A 26,944-nucleotide genomic window follows, 5' to 3' on the forward strand; every position below is an offset into this window, starting at 1 on the left:
TCGAACGACAGAAACTACTATGTCCCAGGTGATAGGTGTACCTGTCATGTTCGTCACATACAAAACCAAAAACCCCTAGACATACAAAAACCCTCAACAAACAAAAAATTAATTTACCCACTCTAGTCACACCCTGACCTAAACAAAATATATAGAAAAACAGAGATATCTAAGGTCAGGGAGTGACAGCACCTTGCTCAGAAAATCCTTAGAATCAGCAGCTTCCTCTCCTGCCCCCTCCCTGTCCAGTACAGAGGGTCAGGGGCGAGATGGCAGATTGTTTATCTTGACAGTGTGACTTCTGTTCCTCAGCAGGTCCAGTATCCAGTGGCACATAGCTGGGTTGATGTTCATGTCCTGTCTCTTAGTCAATAGTTTGTGGGGATTGACGGTATTGAAGGCGGAGCTAAATGAACAAGATGCCTGCGTGGGTGTTCGGTGTCTCCAGGTGTTGCAGTGTGTGGTGGAGTGTCGGGTCAACGGAGGCTTCAACTGACCTATTAGCTCTGTAAGCAAACCTGTTGGTCCATCAATGGGGATGTGCGTGATTTTAAGTAGACCAGGATTAGGCCTTCAAATGCTTTCAGGGCCATGGCTCTGAGGTCATTGAGACAGGTTGTTTTGGGACAGGGATGATGGTGGATACTTCAAAGCACTGTGGTACTAAACACTGGCATCAGGAAGTGTTAAACATGTCAGTGAACACTGGAGCCAGTGGTTCTTCACAGTGGTGGATTACAGCTGGGGCAGGTTGGATTACAGTTGGGGCAGGTTGGATTACAGTTGGGGCAGGTTGGATTACAGTTGGGGCAGGTTGGATTACAGTTGGAGCAGGTTGGATTACAGTTGGGGCAGGTTGGATTACAGTTGGGGCAGGTTGGATTACAGCTGGGGCAGGTTGGATTACAGCTGGGGCAGGTTGGATTACAGCTCTGGCAAGTTGGTTTACAGCTGGGCAGGTTGGATTTTAACTGGGATTACAGCTGGGGCAGGTTGGATTACAGCTGGGATTACAGCTGGGGATTACAGCTGGGGCAGGTTGGATTACAGCTGGGATTACAGCTGGGGCAGGTTGGATTACAGCTGGGACAGGTTGGATTATAACTGGGATTACAGCTGGGGCAGGTTGGATTACAGCCGGGGCAGGTTGGATTATAACTGGGATTACAGCTGGGGCAGGTTGGATTACAGCTGGGGCAGGTTGGATTACAGCTGGGATTACAACTGGGATAGGTTGGATTACAGCTGGGGCAGGTTGGATTACAGCTGTGATTACAGCTGGGGCAGGTTGGAGTACAGCTGGAATTACATCTGGGGCAGGTTGGAGTACAGCTGGAATTACATCTGGGGCAGGTTGGATTACAGCTGGGATTACTGCAGAGGCAGGTTGGAGTACAGCTGGGGCAGGTTGGATTACAGCTGGGACAGGTTGGATTACAGCTGTGGCAGGTTGGATTATAACTGGTATTACAGTTGGGGCAGGTTTGATTACAGCTGGGGCAGGTTGGATTACAGCCGTGATTACAACTGGGACAGGTTGGATTATAGCTGGGATTACAGCTGGGGCATGTTGGATTACAGCTGGGGCAGGTTGGATTATAACTGGGATTACAGTTGGGGCAGGTTGGATTACAGCTGGGGCAGGTTGGATTATAACTGGGATTACAGTTGGGGCAGGTTGGATTACAGCTGGGATTACAGCCGGGATTACAGCTGGGGCATGTTGGAGTACAGCTGGGATTACAGCTGGGGCAGGTTGGATTATAGCTGGGATTACAGCTGGGGCAGTTGGATTACAGCTGGGGCAGGTTGGATTATAACTGGGATTACAGTTGGGGCAGGTTGGATTACAGCTGGGGCAGGTTGGATTACAGCTGGGGCAGGTTGGATTATAACTGGGATTACAGCTGGGGCAGGTTGGATTACAGCTGGGGCATGTTGGATTACAGCTGGGGCAGGTTGGATTATAACTGGGATTACAACTGGGACAGGTTGGATTACAGCTGGGGCAGGTTGGAGTACAGCTGGGATTACAGCTGGGGCAGGTTGGATTACAGCTGGGATTACAGCTGGGGCAGGTTGGATTACAGCTGGGATTACAGCTGGGGCAGGTTGGAGTACAGCTGGGATTACAGCTGGGGCAGGTTGGATTACAGCTGGGACAGGTTGGATTATAACTGGGATTACAGCTGGGGCAGGTTGGATTACAGCTGGGGCAGGTTGGATTATAACTGGGATTACAGCTGGGGCAGGTTGGATTACAGCTGGGGCAGGTTGGATTACAGCTGGGATTACAACTGGGATAGGTTGGATTACAGCTGGGGCAGGTTGGATTACAGCTGTGATTACAGCTGGGGCAGGTTGGAGTACAGCTGGAATTACATCTGGGGCAGGTTGGAGTACAGCTGGAATTACATCTGGGGCAGGTTGGATTACAGCTGGGATTACTGCAGAGGCAGGTTGGAGTACAGCTGGGGCAGGTTGGATTACAGCTGGGACAGGTTGGATTATAACTGGGATTACAGCTGGGGCAGGTTGGATTACAGCTGTGGCAGGTTGGATTATAACTGGGATTACAGTTGGGGCAGGTTTGATTACAGCTGGGGCAGGTTGGATTACAGCCGTGATTACAACTGGGACAGGTTGGATTACAGCTGGGGCATGTTGGAGTACAGCTGGGATTACAGCTGGGGCAGGTTGGATTATAGCTGGGATTACAGCTGGGGCAGGTTGGATTACAGCTGGGGCAGGTTGGAGTACAGCTGGGATTACAGCTGGGGCAGGTTGGATTACAGCTGGGGCAGGTTGGATTACAGCTGGGATTACAGCCGGGGCAGGTTGGATTACACCTGGGGCAGGTTGGATTACAGCTGGGATTACAGCTGGGGCAGGTTGGAGTACAGCTGGGATTACAGCTGGGCCAGGTTGGATTACAGCTGGGATTACAGCTGGGGCATGTTGGATTACAGCTGGGATTACAGCTGGGGCAGGTTGGAGTACAGATGGGATTACAGCTGGGGCAGGTTGGAGTACAGATGGGATTACAGCTGGGGCAGGTTGGATTACAGCTGGGATTACAGCTGGGGCAGGTTGGATTACAGCTGGGTCAGGTTGGATTACAGCTGGGATTACAGCTGGGGCAGGTTGGATTACAGATGGGATTACAGCTGGGGCAGGTTGGAGTAGAGCTGGGATTACAGTTTGGGCCGGTTGGATTACAGTTGGGGCAGGTTGGATTACAGCTGGGGCAGGTTGGATTACAGCTGGGATTTACACCTGGGGCAGGTAGGATTACAGCTGGGATTACAGCTGGGGCAGGTAGGTTTACAGCCGGGATTACAGCTGGGGCAGGTTGGAGTACAGCTGGGATTACAGCTGGGCCAGGTTGGATTGCAGCTGGGATTACAACTGGGGCTGTGCACTGTGTTCAAAACTAATATCTGTTATGAACACAGAACACAACATTTTATAGATTTGACGCTTTGCCAAAGTCTTTAAAAATTGCATTGTTTAGAAGCAGTGCAAGGTCTAATTGCACTGCAACGTAAATATGCAAATCCATGCTAGAACGCGCCAATAGGATCTCGCTAGCTCGTGCTTGGCTCTGCCCACCTCGTTCTACCCACTATGATTCATTTGCTCCCACTGTAAACGACACAGATGAACTATCTTGAGTTAGTTATAAATATCTTTGATCAAGATAGCATGTAGATGGCTTTCCTACCTTCAAATGAAGGGTCCTTCGATACATACTGTGAATAGAGACAAGTTAAATATGTACCCTTTAATAGGGATATTGAAACATATCCATTATATTTTACATTCATTTCGTTTTTCCTGAAATAACATCTTCACGGCAGGATTCAGAAGTGTAAACTTTACCTCTGACCCGAAAACAGAGGAACGATGCAGGACCCGTTGTGCAGAAAATGTCACTTGATAGATAGTCATGTCTCCTTGTCTTTGATAGCGTATGTATGAGTGTATGTATCCTATCCAATGATCTATCCTGGATTGCTGATGCAATGCACTAGCCAATGAGAGGATTTAAGTAGGAATGAATGGAATTCCACAGTATTTCAATGAAAAGGACACAATTACATGTATTTTGGTATTTTGTTGTTGTCATTAGTAACATTAGAACTTTAAAAACAATTATACTTTAAGAAAAATGTTTTTATATATTTTATGTTTAGCTCACATAATATAATGTAAAAATATGCATTAAGGTGTCTGTAATATAATAAATATGGAAAAAAACACATTTAGACATTAATACATGCATTTCTAAAACTTCCAAAATATATTTTACACTGGTAGGAGACAGCCAAGATGGAGGCACGGTGGCATCAAAACACTGGTGTGGGAGAGCCAAGATGGAGGCACGGTGGCATCAACACACTGGTGGGGGAGAGGCAAGATGGAGGCACGGTGGCATTAAAACACTGGCGGGGGAGAGCCAAGATGGAGGCACGGTGGCATCAACACACTGGTGGGGGAGAGGCAAGATGGAGGCACGGTGGCATCAACACACTGGCGGGGAGAGCCAAGATGGAGGCACGGTGGCATCAACACACTGGTGGGGGAGAGGCAAGATGGAGGCACGGTGGCATTAAAACACTGGTGGGGGAGAGCCAAGATGGAGGCACGGTGGCATTAAAACACTGGTGGGGGAGAGCCAAGATGGAGGCACGGTGGCATTAAAACACTGGTGGGGGAGAGCCAAGATGGAGGCACGGTGGCATCAACACACTGGTGGGGAGAGCCAAGATGGAGGCACGGTGGCATCAAAACACTGGTGGGGGAGGGGCAAGATGGAGGCGCAGTGGCATCAACACACCACCACCATATAAGTCATCTAGTGTATATATAAATCACTGATCATATGTCCAGCAGGTGGCACAGCTCTACAGTAACAGAAACACAAGACGACCAGAGCAGCTGTATGTGGGCCAAAGTCACAAAATTGTATTTAAATCATTGTAAGACAACAAAGAGTATAAATATTTGATTTAAAACAACATTTTGAACTCCGGGAACAAACATTATAGCTAGACCACTCATGGGTGGTGAATGCAGGAGCTAATCCTCAGTAGCTTATCTTTCAGGATGTACAGTATAGCATTAGTAGGCAGTACAGATAATGCACAGAACAAAGTATACACGTTCATGTTTAACATACACTGCACCATAGACATAAACACCTGATTTGCTTGTGATATTCCTATCTCGACAGGACAAATGAAAGACTCATTTCCTTGACAATATCTTATTATTTCTTCATTTTACATTGAATGAATGTCAGATCCCCGTATAACATACAAGTATATTTAGATGCAGGGCATTATGTTCTCCTTTAACATAAGATGGGAAACCCATCAATGTTTCTATTGAAGCTAATAAATTACTGTAAATAACCACATATAAAGAGAGATTATTTTTGAATTATGATATTGTAATTATTTACGAGCTCTATTATTACGATGGCAAGACAGCAGCTGAAAAATCATGGCACGGCATAAAACTCACGTTTATTCTAGAGGCAATCAAAAATTCAAGCCTTCAATTTGAATGCAATGCAAAGCAACAAAAATGATGACTAAGTATTATAAATACAAGGTTGTTTTAAGACTTTGAAGTCTAATCTTGGAAGGCTGTCGTCTCGGAACCTAGAAGGCTGTCGTCTCGGAACCTAGAAGGCTGTCGTCTCGGAACCTAGAAGCCTGTCGTCTCGGAACCTAGAAGTCTGTCGTCTCGGAACCTAGAAGTCTGTCGTCTCGGAACCTAGAAGTCTGTCATCTCGGAACCTAGAAGTCTGTCGTCTCGGAACCTAGAAGTCTGTCGTCTCGGAACCTAGAAGTCTGTCATCTCGGAACCTAGAAGTCTGTCGTCTCGGAACCTAGAAGTCTGTCGTCTCGGAACCTAGAAGTCTGTCATCTCGGAACCTAGAAGTCTGTCATCTCGGAACCTAGAAGTCTGTCGTCTCGGAACCTAGAAGTCTGTCATCTCGGAACCTAGAAGTCTGTCGTCTCGGAACCTAGAAGCCTGTCGTCTCGGAACCTAGAAGCCTGTCGTCTCGGAACCTAGAAGTCTGTCATCTCGGAAACTAGAAGTCTGTCGTCTCGGAACCTAGAAGTGTCGTCTCGGAACCTAGAAGTCTGTCATCTCGGAACCTAGAAGTCTGTCATCTCGGAACCTAGAAGTCTGTCATCTCGGAACCTACAAGTCTGTCATGACACGAGAGACTAGCTGTTAGGTAATTGTCCAGCTTGGATTCCTTTGCTATAGCAGTTCAGTTTCATAGTAGATCATATCCAGTTTAAAACCTTTGGTAGCGCAGGGCCACTGACACAACCTGCATTTGAATTTCATTCTCAACCTTTCTAATCAGCTGTTATTTCCAGACCTACACACTCCTCCTTTCTGCTTTCCCATGAGTCTTTGCTGAAGCAGTTCAGATTAACTCTCAAGCTTTATATGAAGTTGTAAATTACAACAAACAAACAGTACACATTCCCATCTCCTCTTTCTTCCCCTGTTGGAGCCAGTTTCTATCTTTCTTTGGTTATGCAAATATCTGTTTATTAGGTCATATTGCACCACTTATAATCATTTCGATTCTATATAAGGTGTATACATTCATTTGGTTATGTGGTCTTATGATTTAAATGAGAGAAACAGTTACAAATACTGGCGGGCCCGCCCAGATATGTAAATTGGGTATTTAGAGACAGGAAGTGAGGCTTGCTGGTTATGGCAAATGTTTGAGATACTGTGAAGGCATACATGTTTTGAACCACGTGTCTTACCTTGCTTTTTTTAGTTTAAATTGAATATTGGAACCTTTGTTATTATCCGAATTTATTATTTTGAATTTTACGAATAGAAACTTCTAGTTTTAATAAATCAAGCCACTGGATTCTTGACTTTTGATGGGATTTTGGATATGCATCTCCTGTAACAGTGTCCATGTTTTCCATAAGATGGCGCCGTACCTGCAATGCTGTCGTCTTCAGAGCTTCGACCCAACTTTGCTATACAGTAACATGCTATACAGTAACATGCTATACAGTAACATGCTATACAGTAACATGCTATACAGTAACATGCTATACAGTAACATGCTATAGAGTAACATGCTATACAGTAACATGCTATACGTGACATCAAAGCTCTGGCTCTGTGCTCCACAGATCGGGGTTTCGACTGACAGACGTCATAGACTTGAGCACTGTGTGCAACCAAGACCTTTCCCCCAGCCCTCCCGCTAATTGGGCAACTTTAGCAAATGTTTTGTTGACTGAGCGATGCTGTAAATTACAAGGACTCTGTGTATTTTAGAAGTTGAAATGATGCAGATTATAATAAATATCGCTATGTTACCATTAATATATTATCATAAATATGTATATATTCCTGCCACCAACCAGTCACCTTTCAGCCATGTTTATGTGCATCCTTCGACCATCACTTTGTGTGACTTTTACGCCCTCAACCACTGCGCCACCGGGAGGCCCCGACCAATCACTTTTTATGTAGAAACCCACCTCCACCCCTCCAGGACCCTGGACATTGAATAAGGTACTGACCTGTATATACAACCACTCCAGAACCCTGGACATTGAATAAGGTTCTGACCTGTATATATAACCACTCCAGAACCCTGGACATTGAATAAGGTACTGACCTGTATATACAACCACTCCAGGACCCTGGACATTGAATAAGGTTCTGACCTGTATATACAACCACTCCAGAACCCTGGACATTGAATAAGGTTCTGACCTGTATATATAACCACTCCAGAACCCTGGACATTGAATAAGGTTCTGACCTGTATATACAACCACTCCAGAACCCTGGACATTGAATAAGGTACTGACCTGTATATACAACCACTCCAGGACCCTGGACATTGAATAAGGTTCTGACCTGTATATACAACCACTCCAGAACCCTGGACATTGAATAAGGTTCTGACCTGTATATATAACCACTCCAGAACCCTGGACATTGAATAAGGTTCTGACCTGTATATACAACCACTCCAGAACCCTGGACATTGAATAAGGTACTGACCTGTATATACAACCACTCCAGGACCCTGGACATTGAATAAGGTTCTGACCTGTATATACAACCACTCCAGAACCCTGGGCATTGAATAAGGTTCTGGTACTGACCTGTCTATACAACCACTCCAGGACCCTGGACATTGAATAAGGTTCTGGTACTGACCTGTATATACAACCACTCCAGGACCCTGGACATTGAATAAGGTACTGACCTGTATATATAACCACTCCAGGACCCTGGACATTGAATAAGGTTCTGACCTGTATATACAACCACTCCAGGACCCTGGACATTGAATAAGGTTCTGACCTGTATATACAACCACTCCAGGACCCTGGACATTGAATAAGGTTCTGACCTGTATATACAACCACTCCAGGACCCTGGACATTGAATAAGGTTCTGACCTGTATATACAACCACTCCAGGACCCTGGACATTGAATAAGGTTCTGACCTGTATATACAACCACTCCAGAACCCTGGACATTGAATAAGGTACTGACCTGTATATACAACCACTCCAGAACCCTGGACATTGAATAAGGTTCTGACCTGTCTATACAACCACTCCAGGACCCTGGACATTGAATAAGGTTCTGACCTGTCTATACAACCACTCCAGGACCCTGGACATTGAATAAGGTTCTGGTACTGACCTGTCTATACAACCACTCCAGGACCCTGGACATTGAATAAGGTTCTGACCTGTATATACAACCACTCCAGGACCCTGGACATTGAATAAGGTTCTGGTACTGACCTGTCTATACAACCACTCCAGGACCCTGGACATTGAATAAGGTTCTGACCTGTATATACAACCACTCCAGGACCCTGGACATTGAATAAGGTTCTGACCTGTATATATAACCACTCCAGAACCCTGGACATTGAATAAGGTTCTGGTACTGACCTGTCTATACAACCACTCCAGGACCCTGGACATTGAATAAGGTTCTGACCTGTATATACAACCACTCCAGAACCCTGGACATTGAATAAGGTTCTGACCTGTATATACAACCACTCCAGAACCCTGGACATTGAATAAGGTTCTGACCTGTATATACAACCACTCCAGGACCCTGGACATTGAATAAGGTTCTGGTTCTGACCTGTATATACAACCACTCCAGAACCCCTGGACATTGAATAAGATTCTGACCTGTATATACTTGCGTTCTTGTGTTTCTTTTACTCACATCATTGTTTTTATGGATGAATTCTTACTTTAATGTTTTATTCTATATTTCATCTATATTGTTATTATCATCATCGTCACTGAATTGTGGGTTAGAGCTCTCAATGAATTCCGCTGTACTGTTTTGTTGTTTACAAACCAACGTCACACATTCCTTCCCTCATTTTCCACAATCTCATGATGCTGCTGCAACATCATCTCTCTCGTCGTTTTAAAAGCACGATTCTCCCACAGCCTGGATCTCCGACACAACTGGGAGACAATTGCAGTTCTGTCTGCCTTTCTATCTGTCGGCCATTCTGTCTGTCGGGCTGTCTGCCGGTCTGTCTGCCTTTGTCTGTCTGCTTTTCGGTTGGTCTGTCTGGCTGTCTGCCTTTCTGTTAGTCTGTCTGCCTTTCTGTCGGTCTGTCTGCCTTTGTCTGTCTGGCTGTCTGCCTTTCTGTTGGTCTGTCTGGCTGCCTGCCTTTCTGTTGGTCTGTCTCTCTTTCTGTTGGTCTGTCTGCCTTTCTGTTGGTCTGTCTGCCTTTCTGTTGGTCTGTCTGCCTTTCGGTTGATCTGTCTGCCTTTCGGTTGGTCTGTCTGCCTTTCTGTTGGTCTGTCTGCCTTTCTGTTGGTCTGTCTGCCTTTCTGTTGGTCTGTCTGCCTTTCTGTTGGTCTGTCTGCCTTTCTGTTGGTCTGCCTGCCTGCCTGCCTGTCTGCCTTTCTGTTGGTCTGTCTGCCTGCCTGCCTTTCTGTTGGTCTGTCTTTCTGTCTGTCTGCCTTTCTGTTGGTCTGTCTGTCTGCCTGCCTGCCTTTCTGTTGGTCTGTCTGCCTTTCTGTTGGTCTGCCTGCCTGCCTGCCTGCCTTTCTGTTGGTCTGTCTGTCTGCCTGCCTGCCTGCCTGCCTTTCTGTTGGTCTGTCTGCCTTTCTGTTGGTCTGCCTGCCTGCCTGTCTGCCTTTCTGTTGGTCTGTCTGCCTGCCTGCCTTTCTGTTGGTCTGTCTGTCTGCCTGCCTGCCTTTCTGTTGGTCTGTTGGTCTGTCTGCCTGTCTGCCTTTCTGTTGGTCTGTCTGTCTGCCTGTCTGCCTTTCTGTTGGTCTGTCTGTCTGCCTGCCTGCCTGCCTGCCTGCCTGCCTGCCTTTCTGTTGGTCTGTCTGCCTGCCTGCCTGTCTGTCCAGCAACACTAGAAAAGCTGTAATTCATTCCCCTTCCATTGCTCCACCACACCATGTGTCTCTAACCGGCTCAGATAGTGGAGCGTCAGGAACAGGGAGGAATCAGTGTGTCTTCAGTCTGAAGACTTTAGACAGGGGAGAGGTGGCACTGGAATAGACGAGAAAGGACCCTGCTGTGGTATTGAAATATTCCCAGTCCGTACAGCCGATGGTTGGGAGCCGGTGGATAGGGACAAATCCCTCATATCCCTGCCACCTGGAGGGACAAGCACAGCAGGATATAGGTCAAACTATTTATGTTTTCACGTCATATTAATTAAAGTAATTTACCACACTGTAAGGACTTTTAACACAACAAAATGCCAGTGTTTAACACTGTTTAAAAGAGTACCTGACCTGTCTATAACACTGTCTATAACACTGTTTAAAAGAGTACCTCACCTGTCTATAACACTGTTTAAAAGAGTACCTCACCTGTCTATAACACTGTTTAAAAGAGTAACTCACCTGTCTATAACACTGTTTAAAAGAGTACCTCACCTGTCTATAACACTGTTTAAAAGAGTACCTCACCTGTCTATAACACTGTTTAAAAGAGTACCTCACCTGTATATAACACTGTTTAAAAGAGTAACTCACCTGTATATAACACTGTTTAAAAGAGTACCTCACCTGTCTATAACACTGTTTAAAAGAGTAACTCACCTGTCTATAACACTGTTTAAAAGAGTAACTCACCTGTATATAACACTGTTTAAAAGAGTACCTCACCTGTCTATAACACTGTTTAAAAGAGTAACTCACCTGTATATAACACTGTTTAAAAGAGTGCCTCACCTGTCTATAACACTGTTTAAAAGAGTACCTCACCTGTCTATAACACTGTTTAAAAGAGTACCTCACCTGTATATAACACTGTTTAAAAGAGTACCTCACCTGTCTATAACACTGTTTAAAAGAGTACCTCACCTGTATATAACACTGTTTAAAAGAGTAACTCACCTGTCTATAACACTGTTTAAAAGAGTAACTCACCTGTCTATAACACTGTTTAAAAGAGTACCTCACCTGTCTATAACACTGTCTATAACACTGTTTAAAAGAGTACCTCACCTGTCTATAACACTGTTTAAAAGAGTACCTCACCTGTCTATAACACTGTCTATAACACTGTTTAAAAGAGTAACTCACCTGTATATAACACTGTTTAAAAGAGTATCTCACCTGTATATAACACTGTTTAAAAGAGTACCTCACCTGTCTATAACACTGTTTAAAAGAGTAACTCACCTGTATATAACACTGTTTAAAAGAGTATCTCACCTGTATATAACACTGTTTAAAAGAGTACCTCACCTGTCTATAACACTGTTTAAAAAGAGTAACTCACCTGTATATAACACTGTTTAAAAGAGTATCTCACCTGTATATAACACTGTTTAAAAGAGTACCTCACCTGTCTATAACACTGTTTAAAAGAGTAACTCACCTGTCTATAACACTGTCTATAACACTGTTTAAAAGAGTAACTCACCTGTCTATAACACTGTTTAAAAGAGTACCTCACCTGTATATAACACTGTTTAAAAGAGTAACTCACCTGTCTATAACACTGTTTAAAAGAGTACCTCACCTGTCTATAACACTGTTTAAAAGAGTACCTCACCTGTATATAACACTGTTTAAAGAATACGAGGATCCATCGTGAGAATTGGCCACAACAAGGAACTTCTCTTCACCCACCGAGAAGAATTCCCAGTCCACCGCACTGCAAAGATCAAACCACAGTGGAGTGTTTAGGCACCAGGTGTGTACCAGGTGTGTACCGGTGTGTACCAGGTGTGTACCAGGAGTGTACCAGGAGTGTACCAGGAGTGTACCGGGTGTGTACCAGGTGTGTACCAGGTGTGTACCGGGTGTGTACCAGGTGTGTACCAGGAGTGTACCAGGAGTGTACCAGGAGTGTACCGAGTGTGTACCAGGTGTGTACCAGGAGTGTACCGGGTGTGTACCGGGTGTGTACCGGGTGTGTACCAGGTGTGTACCAGGAGTGTACCGGGTGTGTACCAGGTGTGTACCGGGTGTTTAACAGGAGTGTACTGGGTGTGTACCAGGAGTGTACCGGGTGTGTACCAGGTGTGTACCAGGTGTGTTGTTCATGTGTCTGACGCATCGCTCCAAAGGGATTAAGTTGTTGAAATTGAATTGGAGAGAGGACAAAGAGGTAAAGAATACGTTGAAAAGGACTTTTATAGAGAACTGAATGCCCTCTGGTGTGGCTCAGTGGACTAACCTGTTTGTGACAATGTCCTGGAACTTAACGAAGGTCTGTGTGATCACGTTCAGTTCGTAGATGGTTGAGTTGATGTTGTAGTGACTAGGGCCTCTCTCGTTCAGTTTCTGGCCGTTAGCCACCGCCAGGAAGTACCGATCCTTGACCTGGAACATCTCCCAGTCCGTCGCTCCCACCGTCTGCAGGGGTCAGAGGTTAGGGGTCAAGGAGAAGGTTCAAGGTCAGTAAAAAAACATCCTAGAAATGTTCCATACACACAAAAGCTTATTTCTCTCACATGTTGTGTATACATGTGTTTACATCCCTGTTAGTGAACATTCCTTCTTTGCAAAGATCATCCATCCATCTGACAGGTGTGGCAGATCAAGAAGCTGATGAAACAGCATGATCATTACACAGGTGCACCTTGTGTTGGGGACAATAAAAGGCCACTTTAAAATGTGCAATGCAATGCCACAGATGTGTAAAGTTGAGGGAGCGAGCAACCACAGACCATGTGTAGGGCGTTGTGTGGGCAAGCGGCTTGCTGATGTCAACGTTGTGAACAGAGTGCCCCATAGTGGGGTTATGGTATGGGCAGGCATAAGCTACACACAATGAACACAATTGCATTTAATCGATGGCAATTTGAATGCACAGAGATACCATGATGAGATCCTGAGGCCCATTGTTGTGCCATTCATCCTCCTCCATCACCTCATGTTTCAGCATGGTAATACACGGCCCCGTGTTGCAAGGATCTGGACACAATTCCTGGAAGCTGAAAATATCCCAGTTCTTTCATGGCCTGTATACTCACCAGACATGTCACCTCATTGAGCATGTTTGGGATGCTCTGGATCGACATGTACGACAGCGTGTTCCAGTTCCCACCAATATCCAGCAACTTCACACAGCCATTGAAGAGGAGTGGGACAACATTCCACAGGCCACAAGATCAATCAACAGCCTGATCAATCAACAGCCTGATCAATCAACAACCTGATCAATCAACAGTCTGATCAACTCCATGTGAAGGAGATCATGAGGCGCTGGTGGTCACACCAGATACTGCCTGGTTTTCTGTGAATGTCACGTCTTCTCCCGCTCCTCCCCTCCGGCGTTGCCAGGATACTAACCACCAGTCCTGGGATCCACCATTACGCACACCTGGCATCAAACATTACGTCATCATTACGCACACCCGGCATCAAACATTACATCATCATTACGCACACCTGGCATCAAACATTACGTCATCATTACGCACACCTGGCATCAAACATTACGTCATCATTACGCACACCTGGACTCCATTACCTCACGTATTACCTCCCCTGTACCTGGCCCTCCGTTCGGTTCTTTACCCAGTCAGCATTGTGTTTCATGTCTATACACTACTGGTGTTTGTTCTATTGTTCCGTTTATTACTAAACTCACCACCTGCACTTGTTTTCTGACTCCCAGCGTGTACGTGACAGAGAAGGAGACAAATCCTTTTAATACCAGATACTGACTGGTTTTCTGATCCACACCAGATACTGACTGGTTTTCTGATCCACACCAGATACTGACTGGTTTTCTGATCCACACCAGATACTGACTGGTTTTCTGATCCACACCAGATACTGACTGGTTTTCTGATCCACACCAGATACTGACTGGTTTTCTGATCACACCAGATACTGACTGGTTTTCTGATCACACCAGATACTGACTGGTGTTCTGATCCACACCAGATACTGACTGGTGTTCTGATCCACACCAGATACTGACTGGTTTTCTGATCCACACCAGATACTGACTGGTTTTCCGATCACACCAGATACTGACTGGTTTTCCGATCACACCAGATACTGACTGGTTTTCTGATCCACACCAGATACTGACTGGTTTTCTGATCACACCAGATACTGACTGGTTTTCTGATCACACCAGATACTGACTGGTTTTCTGATCACACCAGATACTGACTGGTTTTCTGATCACACCAGATACTGACTGGTTTTCTGATCACACCAGATACTGACTGGTTTTCTGATCACACCAGATACTGACTGGTTTTCTGATCCACACCAGATACTGACTGGTTTTCTGATCACACCAGATACTGACTGGTTTTCTGATCACACCAGATACTGACTGGTTTTCTGATCACACCAGATACTGACTGGTTTTCTGATCACACCAGATACTGACTGGTTTTCTGATCACACCAGATACTGACTGGTTTTCTGATCACACCAGATACTGACTGGTTTTCTGATCCACACCAGATACTGACTGGTTTTCTGATCCACACCAGATACTGACTGGTTTTCTGATCCACAACAGATACTGACTGGTTTTCTGATCACACCAGATACTGACTGGTTTTCTGATCCACACCCCTACTTTTAAAAAAGTAAGAAAGTAATCTGTGACCAACACATGCATATCTGTATTCCCAGTCATGTCAAGTCCATAGATTAGGGCCGAATTAATTCATTTAAATTGACTGATTTCCTCATATGAACTGTAACTCAGTAAAATCATTGAAATTGTTGCATGTTTCGTTTATATCTTTGTTCAGTACAGGTCGGGGTTAACTGTCGCTCAGATTCAGACAACGATAGAGATCGGGGCATATCCTGGAGAAGAAACAGCTTGAGTAATGATTGGTGGTTTCATCATGTGGTGTTATATACAGGACATCTAGTCTGTCTGCCAGGAGAACTAGAGCAACAGTCTGATGCCATGAAGCTGTGAAGTCTCTGTCTGCCAGGAGAACTAGAGCAACAGTCTGAAGCTGTGAAGTCTCTGTCTGCCAGGAGAACTAGAGCAACAGTCTGATGCCATTAAGCTGTGAAGTCTCTGTCTGCCAGGAGAACTAGAGCAACAGTCTGATGCCATAAGCTGTGAAGTCTCTGTCTGCCAGGAGAACTAGAGCAACAGTCTGATGCCATTAAGCTGTGAAGTCTCTGTCTGCCAGGAGAACTAGAGCAACAGTCTGATGCCATTAAGCTGTGAAGTCTCTGTCTGCCAGGAGAACTAGAGCAACAGTCTGATGCCATGAAGCTGTGAAGTCTCTGTCTGCCAGGAGAACTAGAGCAACAGTCTGATGCCATGAAGCTGTGATGCCAGGAGAACTAGAGCAACAGTCTGATGCCATGAAGCTGTGAAGTCTCTGTCTGCCAGGAGAACTAGAGCAACAGTCTGATGCTGTGAAGTCTCTGTCTGCCAGGAGAACTAGAGCAACAGTCTGATGTCATGAAGCTGTGAAGTCTCTGTCTGCCAGGAGAACTAGAGCAACAGTCTGATGCCATGAAGCTGTGAAGTCTCTGTCTGCCAGGAGAACTAGAGCAACAGTCTGATGCCATGAAGCTGTGAAGTCTCTGTCTGCCAGGAGAACTAGAGCAACAGTCTGAAGCTGTGAAGTCTCTGTCTGCCAGGAGAACTAGAGCAACAGTCTGATGCCATTAAGCTGTGAAGTCTCTGTCTGCCAGGAGAACTAGAGCAACAGTCTGATGCCATGAAGCTGTGAAGTCTCTGTCTGCCAGGAGAACTAGAGCAACAGTCTGATGCCATGAAGCTGTGAAGTCTCTGTCTGCCAGGAGAACTAGTGCAACAGTCTGATGCCATTAAGCTGTGAAGTCTCTGTCTGTATACCAAATGGCACCCTAATCCATATTTAGTGCACTAGTTTTGACCAGGGCTCGTGGGGAATGTAGGGGTTTAAAAGTGCTATTTGGGATGTACCTTCTTTGACCCGCCCAAAAGAACTTGTCAAAACAGCCATGATGGCGCAAGCGTAACTAACCGGGCTGGAATTTCCCCCGAGCTCAGAGACCAAACGTCTTTCTGATGTCTAACATGTGGCGGAGGGGCTACCAACTACAGTCTACTGTTGATATGTACACAGGATGATAAGTGATTTAACTTGTACTTCACTCGTTAATTATACCCTGCTTGCTTTCAAACCGTACAGCAGAGTAGAGCTCTATTGATACATCCTTCTACAGTCAGCTTTAAGGCTCTGTCCCAGGTGGCACCCTAGTCCCTATGAGCCCTGGTCAAACGTAATGCACTCTATAGGGAATAGGGTGTGTTTGGGACACAGACCTAGAACCACAACAGCCTCTTGTTCAGGATTGATCTTCTGTTGGGCAGCAGTCAAGGAAACGATTTTCTCCTATTAAACGGTCACAACAGACTGAAACCATCGAAGAACAACCCCACAGAGCCATAAACACAGAGCTGTGATGTTTTAGAGAGTGATAACTTCGAGAGTGGTTGTGATTGCACTGAGTCAACAGGTATAGAGCAGGAGGTGAAACACTATCTATACTTTTGTCATGTATACTAAATGCCATCTATCATATCTGTATTCAAAGGATCAGCGCTAGGTCGGGGCAGCTAGCCTAGCTAGGTCGGGGGTAGCTAGGTGGGGGGGGCAGCTAGGTCGGGGGTAGCTAGGTCGGGGGGCAGCTAGGTCGGGGGGCAGCTAGGTCGGGGGGCAGCTAGGTCAGGGGGCAGCTAGGTCGGGGGGTAGCTAGGTGGGGGGCAGCTAGGTCGGGGGCAGCTAGCCTAGCTAGGTGGGGGGCAGCTAGGTGGGGGGGCAGCTAGGTCGGGGGCAGCTAGGCCGGGGGCAGCTAGGCCGGGGGCAGCTAGGTCGGGGGCAGCTAGGTCGGGGGCAGCTAGGCCGCATATTCCATTTGAGTTAACATTAATAAACCCGCTCAGAGATCAGGTTCATACCTGTTTGTCTATGGCCGGATAAGATCAATTTCCTAAGAGCGATTCAACTTAATTTATTCCTTTTGAGTTTGCAATCAATTATATCTTCTATGACTAACAATGTGGGGAGCTCCACACAGCTGATGATTCTATCATAAAGAGAGAGAGTATCGACTGAGTCTAGCCTTGATTTATCCAGGCTTCTTATCGTGATGAGCAAGACTAAGAAGTAAACCTCTGAGTCTGCATGATGTTATTTCTGTGTGGTGAAGTCAGTCTGCCCTCTAATGCCCTGCAGCGTGTCTGACTGACTGAGGTTACAGCTGGAGACGAGGTTCACAGCCAGAGGAGCTGAGTATCTTCCCACCTCCCAGATTATTCCTTCTCCTTTCATCTCTCTTCCTCTCTCCTCCTCTTCCTCTCTTCTCTCTCCTCTCTCCACCTCCGCTCTCCTCTTTCCACTCTCCTCCTCTCTTCCTCTCTCCTCCTCCATCCTCTCCTCTCTCCTCCTCTCTTCTCTCCCTTCTCTCTCCTCTCTCCACCTCTGCTCTCCTCTTTCCACTCTCCTCCTCTCTTCCTCTCTCCTCCTCCATCCTCTCCTCTCCTCCTCTCTCCTCTCTCCTCCTCCATCCTCTCGTCTCTCCTCCTCTCTTCTCTCTCTCTCTCTCCTCTTTCCACTCTCCTCCTCTGTTCCTCTCTCCTCCTCCATCCTCTCCCTCTCCTCCTCTCTTCTCTCTCCACCTCCGCTCTCCTCTTTCCACTCTCCTCCTCTGTTCCTCTCTCCTCCTCCATCCTCTCCTCTCCTCCTCTCTTCTCTCTTCTCCTCCTCCTCTTTCCTCTCTCCTCTTCCTCCTCTCCACCTCTCTTCTTTCTCCTTCTCTCTCCACCTCCTCCTCTTTCCTCTCCTCTTCCTCCTCTCCACCTCTCTTCTTTCTCCTTCTCTCTCCACCTCCTCCTCTTTCCTCTCTCCTCTTCCTCCTCTCCACCTCTCTCCACCTCCGCTCTTCTCTTTCCACTCTCCTCCTCTCTCCTTCTCTCTCCTCCAGCCACAAGAGGTAACTCATCTCCCATAAATAGTGCTGAGGATTTACTGTTTTCTGAGGTTGGTTCGGTTACAGTTTTTGAAAAAGAATCAAGTTTTTTCACTTTCGGTTTCGATGTATTCATTCACAATAAATGCGTTATTTGGGTTCGATGCTGCAACAACACAGAATAAAACAATTGATGGTAGTGACTGCCCATCACTGTCACTTCATAAGTCTCCAATCATCATTTATTCACAACACTTTACTTCACAGAATGATGATTATTTCATTAATAAAACCCCAATGATGCTCGTGACTGCCCATTTCTGCATATCACTTATTATAAAACCATTGTTTATTCACAATACACTACTTTAATAAAGTAATGTATTGTGTATTGTCTTGTGTCAGTCCATTGAAACGTCAATTATTTAAACTTGTCTAATAAAACTATATATTTTGAACGTTGAGCCTTTTCCTGTCCAAAGCTGTTGTGTATATTACATTGTTTAATTTCATGCCTTTTTATTTTATTCAAAGTTATCATCTATCTCTTCTCTGCTCAGGAAGTAGCAGCCAGCCATCTACCGTTGTGCTCCCCAAAGACTCCTGCTTCAGGCTGGCTACTGGCCAGCTGACTGGCTAGCTGGCTGGCTGCATAGCTGACAGGCTAGCTGGCTAGCTGCCTGGCTGGCTACTGGCTAGCTGGCTACTGGCTAGCTGGCTGCTTCGCTGGCTGGCTCGCTGGCTGGATGGATGGCTAGCTGACTGGCTACTGGCTAGCTGGCTGGCTACTGGCTAGCTGGCTGGCTGGCTGGCTGGCTGGCTAGCTAGCTGGCTGGCTGGCTGGCTGGCTAGCTGCCTGCCGTCCTACCAAATCCAAAGCAGTTCTTCACAATAGATAAGGAATACTTTTAACACTGTCAAATAACAACTATCAATCAATTAGATGTATTGTCATGTAGAGATACCTAATCAACCGCTCTCTATCCCTTTCATGTCTCTCTTCCTCTCTGTGTCTGCCGGCCTCCCGGCAAGAACCAGTGAGGCCAGGCAGCTGTAGACACAATGGTTTCAGGTCATTGTAGTTAATTACCACTTTTATTGCACTTAAAGCTTCAATATGTACGTTTTTGGGCGACCTGACCAAATTCACATAGAAATGTGATTTATAGATCTTTGCATGCAGTTGAAAGCATGTCTAATAACAGTAGATCTATTCTGTGTGTGCTATTTATATACTTCCTGTTCTGAAGTTAAGTTTTTGTGGCTTTCACTTTTAAATAGCTGAATATACAATTTTTGGTTAGGGAAAATACATTTTGCTGCGGTTTAGATGGTACAATGATTCTCCACAAAATGACTGCTAACTGAAATTAGGCGAACTATTACAATTTTAGCAAACAGGAAATGACGGAGCGATTTCTACATAGTGAATCTTTAACTATAAGGAGTTGGACAACAGAGAAAAAAATATCTCTAGAGAAACGGCACAAACTGTGAATTGAGCAGTAAAATAAAGAACTAAAAGGAATTTAAAAAATTATCTGGTAACTTTCCCCAAATCCCCCAGGATTTTCCAGAAATCCCAATTGGACTATTCTCTTGATTTATTATGATTTTATTTTATTGCTTATTTCTTCTAAATTCCAGGGGAAACTTCCAACCGGGATTTTGCAGCCCTAGCTATGCCTCGTAGCTACTAACTGGACCATCTCACCTTGATGTATTGAAATGGCTGGAACATTCCTCCCAGCCAGATGTATATGGTGGAGTTGATGTTGGTGGATATTCCATCGAAAGTGTTGGCCACCACCAGGAAGTGGTATGGGCCCACGGAAAAGAACTCCCAGTCGTAGGCCCCAGAAGTCTCGAGGGTCTGATTCACCTCAAACACCTTGGTCCCTGGGTTCCACCGGTAAATCACACTGTCGATGTTGTGATTATTGTCACCTATAAAATACATGGACGGGATTGTATACCACAGCACAAACTACACCTTTCAACCTTTCATCAAGACAAAAAATATGGCCAATAGTGTCATGGGCGGTTAGCATTTTATATCATACCCCAAGACATGCTAACCTCTCACCATTACAATAACAGGGGAGGTTAGCATTTTATATCATACCTCCAAGACATGCTAACCTCTCACCATTACAATAACAGGGGAGGTTAGCATTTTATATCATACCCCAAGACATGCTAACCTCTCACCATTACAATAACAGGGGAGGTTAGCATTTTAAATACTACCCCAAGACATGCTAACCTCTCACCATTACAATAACAGGGGAGGTTAGCATTTTATATCATACCCCCAAGACATGCTAACCTCTCACCATTAACAGGGAGGTTAGCATTTTATATCATACCCCCAAGACATGCTAACCTCTCACCATTACAATAACAGGGGAGGTTAGCATTTTATATCATACCCCCAAGACATGCTAACCTCTCACCATTACAATAACAGGGGAGGTTAGCACTTTATATCATACCCCCAAGACATGCTAACCTCTCACCATTACAATAACAGGGGAGGTTAGCACTTTATATCATACCCCCAAGACATGCTAACCTCTCACCATTACAATAACAGGGGAGGTTAGCATTTTAAATACTACCCCAAGACATGCTAACCACTCACCATTACAATAACAGGGGAGGTTAGCATTTTATATCATACCCCCAAGACATGCTAACCTCTCACCATTACAATAACAGGGGAGGTTAGCATTTTATATCATACCCCCAAGACATGCTAACCTCTCACCATTACAATAACAGGGGAGGTTAGCATTTTATATCATACCCCCAAGACATGCTAACCTCTCACCATTACAATAACAGGGGAGGTTAGCATTTTATATCATACCCCCAAGACATGCTAAACTCTCACCATTACAATAACAGGGGAGGTTAGCATTTTATATCATACCCCCAAGACATGCTAACCACTAACCTCTCACCATTACAATAACAGGGGAGGTTAGCATTTTAATGTCACTGGTCGACCAACAACACCTCCTCACTTCCAGTGACATTTTAGGATGTTTAGCTGAAGCTGAATTTAAGCATTTATTTTCTTGTGTGACCAAAACTCAACAGCGTGAGCCAATAGGCAGGATTTATGCTATGAGCCAATAGGCAGGATATATGCTTTGAGCCAATAGGCAGGATTTATGCTTTGAGCCAATAGGCAGGGTATATGCTTTGAGCCAATAGGCAAGATTTATGCTTTGAGCCAATAGGCAGGATTTATGCTTTGAGCCAATAGGCAAGATTTATGCTTTGAGCCAATAGGCAGGGTATATGCTTTGAGCCAATAGGCAAGATTTATGCTTTGAGCCAATAGGCAGGATATATGCTTTGAGCCAATAGGCAAGATTTATGCTTTGAGCCAATAGGCAGGGTATATGCTTTGAGCCAATAGGCAGGGTATATGCTTTGAGCCAATAGGCAGGGTATATGCTTTGAGCCAATAGGCAGGGTATATGCTTTGAGCTAATAGGCAGGGTATATGCTTTGAGCCAATAGGCAGGGTATATGCTTTGAGCCAATAGGCAGGGTATATGCTTTGAGCCAATAGGCAGGGTATATGCTTTGAGCCAATAGGCAGGGTATATGCTTTGAGCCAATAGGCAGGGTATATGCTTTGAGCCAATAGGCAGGATATATGCTTTGAGCCAATAGGCAGGATATATGCTTTGAGCCAATAGGCAGGATATATGCTTTGATTGAAACCAAATACAAGATAGTCAACGAGTTAACACCATGTGCTCTAATTCGATCAGCAACAGTCAGTCAAGAAGATTTAACTGGATATTCCCTTTAAACAGATTGAGATCAATTGATTGGCATGTAGATGCAGTTTGACTATTTCTCCGGTAAAACGTGAAGAATTATCATTCACAACTGACAGTGATTCTCTTTATAAAATGTATTAGGTATGCCTAACTTGGTGTTTGAGGCTATTAAAAATCAACGTTGCGATTGGAGGACGGCAGGGTAGCCTAGTGGTTAGAGCGTTGGACTAGTAACCGGAAGGTTGTGAGTTCAAACCCCGAGCCGACAAGGTACAAATCTGTCGTTCTGCCCCTGAACAGGCAGTTAACCCACTGTTCCCAGGCCGTCATTGAAAATAAGAATGTGTTCTTAACTGACTTGCCTGGTTAAATAAAGGTAAAAATTAACTTGTAAGTCGGTCTGGATAAGAGCGTCTGCTAAATGACTTAAATGTAAATGTAATGTTAAATGAGGATGCATGTTATGCATATTCTGTAATAATATTCAGTAGATTTACATCTGTTGTTACAAACTTTGATTGGGAAATGATGACGTAGATTGAGATACATAGGATATACTAAACCACATACTGCAACGGTCCAATGTTACAGTAAAACAACTGACTACCTACCTTCATACACAGGCTGGAGGCTTCCAGCTTTGTTGTTTAATTTTTGTGTGTATTTGGATCAGATTATCTTGGATATTGTCATTCCTGTGGCTCTTTGCATCCCGTATCTGTGTGCACACCCTTCCCTCCCCCTCAAGACCCCTCCCCTCTAGACCCCTCCACCCCTACCCCTCTAGACCCCTCCACCCCTCCTTCCCTCCCCCTCTAGACCCCTCCCCCTCTAGACCCCTCCACCCCTCCCCTCTAGATCCTCCACCCCTCCTTCCCTCTCCCTCTAGACCCCTCCTCCTCTAGACCCCTCCACCCCTCCTTCCCTCCCCCTCTCGACCCCTCCCCTCTAGACCCCTCCACCCCCTCCCCCTCTAGACCCCTCCACCCTCCACCTCTCCCCCTCTAGATCCTCCACCCCTCCTTCCCTCTCCCTCTAGACCCCTCCACCCCTCCTTCCCTCCCCCTCTCGACCCCTCCCCCCTCTAGACCCCTCCACCCCTACTTCCCTCCCCTCTAGACCCCCTCCACCTCTAGAACTCTCCACCCCTCCTTCCCTCCCCCTCTCGACCCCTCCCCCTCTAGACCCCTCCACCCCTCCTTCCCTCCCCCTCTCGACCCCTCCCCCTCTAGACCCCTCCACCCCTAGACCCCTCCACCTCTAGAACTCTCCACCCCTCCTTCCCTCCACCTCTAAACCCCTCCTTCCCTCCACCTGTAGACATCTACTTCCTCCACCCCTCCTTCCCTCCACCCCTCCTTCCCTCCACCCCCTCCGTCCCTCCCCATCTAGACCTCTCCACCCCTCCTTCCCTCCCCATCTAGACCTCTCCCCCTCCTTCCCTCCCCCTAGACCTCTCCCTCTCCTTCCCTCCCCCTCTCCTCTCCTTCCTCCCCCTCTCCCTTCCCTCCACCTCTCCTTCCCTCTTCTCAACCTCTCCATTCCCTCCACCTCTCCCTTCCCTCCACCTCTCCCTTCCCTCCCCTTCCCTCCACCTCTTCCTTCCCTCCCCCTCCCCTCTCCTTCCCTCCAACTCTCTCCCTTCTCCTTCCCTCCACCTCTCCCCCTTCTCCTCCCCTCCACCTCTCCCTTCCCATCCTGTGAAGTTATAGTGTTCCCTGTCTTTCATTGATCAAAGCTCAAAAGACCCATAAAGGAGCCATAAAGGAGCGCTTTTCATGGATCTAACAAGACATCTAACAGTTAAATCAGAGCAACCCACATCAGCACAGCCTGTACACCTGCAGCAGTCGGCACTCTGCCAGCACTCTGCCAGCACTCTGCCAGCACTCTGCCAGCACTCTGCCAGCACTCTGCCAGCACTCTGCCAGCACTCTGCCAGCACTCTGCCAGCACTCTGCCAGCACGTAGAAGCCCGCAGCCCCTTGTTAGAGCAGTGATGCCAGCAGAGAGACTGTGGACTGAGAGAAGTCAGGGAGGTATTCTTGGTTGGGCAAATCTTACTGGTCTTTAAACATTGTATTGTAATTGGCTGAGCACAATCTTAGCCTGGGATTATTGGTGGAATTGAAATCCTTTTCTCCCATAATCCTTCCAAAGTTTACAACACAGTCTTAAATGGCAGACAGACTGCATTGTACCCTCGCCTGTTATGTCTTAGCTGGCCATCACATACAAGATTTAGTTCTGAGATTACCTGTTCTGTGATTTGCCATTGGGGTACCTTACCTCGTCTGTGATTGGCCACAGCCAGGAAATGTTGTTCCTGTATGCTGAAGGCCTCCCAGTCCAGAGCACTGTGTGTCTCTATGGTCTGATAAGGTAGAAACATTAACTTCCTGCTGCTCCACTTGTAGATCACTGACTCCTCCCACTCCTCGCCAGGCTGGCCCTTGGAGTTAGCCACTGCTAGGAAAATCTGTGACAGGAGGACAATCAAATCATATCAAATTTTATTTGTCACATGCGCCGAATACAACAGGTGTAGTAGACCTTACAGTGAAATGCTGAATACAACAGGTGTAGTAGACCTGACAGTGAAATGCTGAATACAACAGATGTAGTAGACCTCACAGTGAAATGCTGAATACAACAGGTGTAGTAGACCTCACAGTGAAATGCTGAATACAACAGGTGTAGTAGACCTGACAGTGAAATGCTGAATACAACAGGTGTAGTAGACCTTACAGTGAAATGCTGAATACAACAGGTGTAGTAGACCTTGCAGTGAAATGCTGAATACAACAGGTGTAGTAGACCTGACAGTGAAATGCTGAATACAACAGGTGTAGTAGACCTTACTGTGAAATGCTGAATACAACAGGTGTAGTAGACCTGACAGTGAAATGCTGAATACAACAGGTGTAGTAGACCTTACAGTGAAATGCTGAATACAACAGGTGTAGTAGACCTGACAGTGAAATGCTGAATACAACAGGTGTAGTAGACCTGACAGTGAAATGCTGAATACAACAGGTGTAGTAGACCTCACAGTGAAATGCTGAATACAACAGGTGTAGTAGACCTCACAGTGAAATGCTGAATACAACAGGTGTAGTAGACCTCACAGTGAAATGCTGAATACAACAGGTGTAGTAGACCTCACAGTGAAATGCTGAATACAACAGGTGTAGTAGACCTCACAGTGAAATGCTGAATACAACAGGTGTAGTAGACCTCACAGTGAAATGCTGAATACAACAGGTGTAGTAGACCTCACAGTGAAATGCTGAATACAACAGGTGTAGTAGACCTCACAGTGAAATGCTGAATACAACAGGTGTAGTAGACCTCACAGTGAAATGCTGAATACAACAGGTGTAGTAGACCTCACAATGAAATGATGAATACAACAGGTGTAGTAGACCTCACAGTGAAATGCTGAATACAACAGGTGTAGTAGACCTCACAATGAAATGATGAATACAACAGGTGTAGTAGACCTTACAGTGAAATGCTGAATACAACAGGTGTAGACCTTACAGTGAAATGCTGAATACAACAGGTGTAGTAGACCTCACAGTGAAATGCTGAATACAACAGGTGTAGTAGACCTGACAGGTGTAGTAGACCTCACAGTGAAATGCTGAATACAACAGGTGTAGTAGACCTCACAGTGAAATGCTGAATACAACAGGTGTAGTAGACCTTACAGTGAAATGCTGAATACAACAGGTGTAGTAGACCTTACAGTGAAATGCTGAATACAACAGGTGTAGTAGACCTTACAGTGAAATGCTGAATACAACAGGTGTAGTAGACCTGACAGTGAAATGCTGAATACAACAGGTGTAGTAGACCTTACAGTGAAATGCTGACTACAACAGGTGTAGTAGACCTGACAGTGAAATGCTGAATACAACAGGTGTAGTAGACCTGACAGTGAAATGCTGAATACAACAGGTGTAGTAGACCTCACAGTGAAATGCTGAATACAACAGGTGTAGTAGACCTCACAGTGAAATGCTGAATACAACAGGTTTAGTAGACCTGACAGTGAAATGCTGAATACAAGAGGTGTAGTAGACCTTACAGTGAAATGCTGAATACAACAGGTGTAGTAGACCTGACAGTGAAATGCTGAATACAACAGGTTTAGTAGACCTGACAGTGAAATGCTGAATACAACAGGTGTAGTAGACCTCACAGTGAAATGCTGAATACAACAGGTGTAGTAGACCTGACAGTGAAATGCTGAATACAACAGGTATAGTAGACCTCACAGTGAAATGCTGAATACAACAGGTATAGTAGACCTCACAGTGAAATGCTGAATACAACAGGTGTAGACCTCACAGTGAAATGCTGAATACAACAGGTGTAGTAGACCTTACAGTGAAATGCTGAATACAACAGGTGTAGTAGACCTCACAGTGAAATGCTGAATACAACAGGTGTAGTAGACCTTACAGTGAAATGCTGAATACAACAGGTGTAGTAGACCTTACAGTGAAATGCTGAATACAACAGGTGTAGTAGACCTCACAGTGAAATGCTGAATACAACAGGTGTAGTAGACCTTACAGTGAAATGCTTACTTACAAGCCCTGAACCAACAATGAAGTTTTAAGAAAATACATCAAAAAAAGATAAATAAAGTAACAAATAATTAAAGAGCAAATAACAATAGC

At 45.5% G+C, this 26,944-nt stretch overlaps 1 protein-coding gene across 1 annotated transcript in view; it reads right to left on the reverse strand.

The window, feature by feature from the left end:
- Positions 1 to 10,533: 10,533 nt before the first annotated feature.
- Positions 10,534 to 26,944, reverse strand: part of LOC135537371 (thrombospondin-type laminin G domain and EAR repeat-containing protein-like) — a gene marked incomplete at its 5' end in the record, with an annotated part of 30,574 nt that continues 14,163 nt past the window's right edge. Inside the window, 5 exons of the mRNA XM_064963555.1 lie at positions 10,534 to 10,687; positions 12,098 to 12,199; positions 12,725 to 12,903; positions 20,165 to 20,397; positions 24,543 to 24,732. Of these exons, the coding sequence (XP_064819627.1) occupies positions 10,534 to 10,687; positions 12,098 to 12,199; positions 12,725 to 12,903; positions 20,165 to 20,397; positions 24,543 to 24,732 (858 nt within the window). The remainder of the gene's footprint in view (positions 10,688 to 12,097; positions 12,200 to 12,724; positions 12,904 to 20,164; positions 20,398 to 24,542; positions 24,733 to 26,944) is intronic.

This window comes from Oncorhynchus masou, unplaced genomic scaffold (genome assembly GCF_036934945.1).
Source record: "Oncorhynchus masou masou isolate Uvic2021 unplaced genomic scaffold, UVic_Omas_1.1 unplaced_scaffold_758, whole genome shotgun sequence".
Lineage (NCBI taxonomy): Eukaryota > Metazoa > Chordata > Actinopteri > Salmoniformes > Salmonidae > Oncorhynchus > Oncorhynchus masou.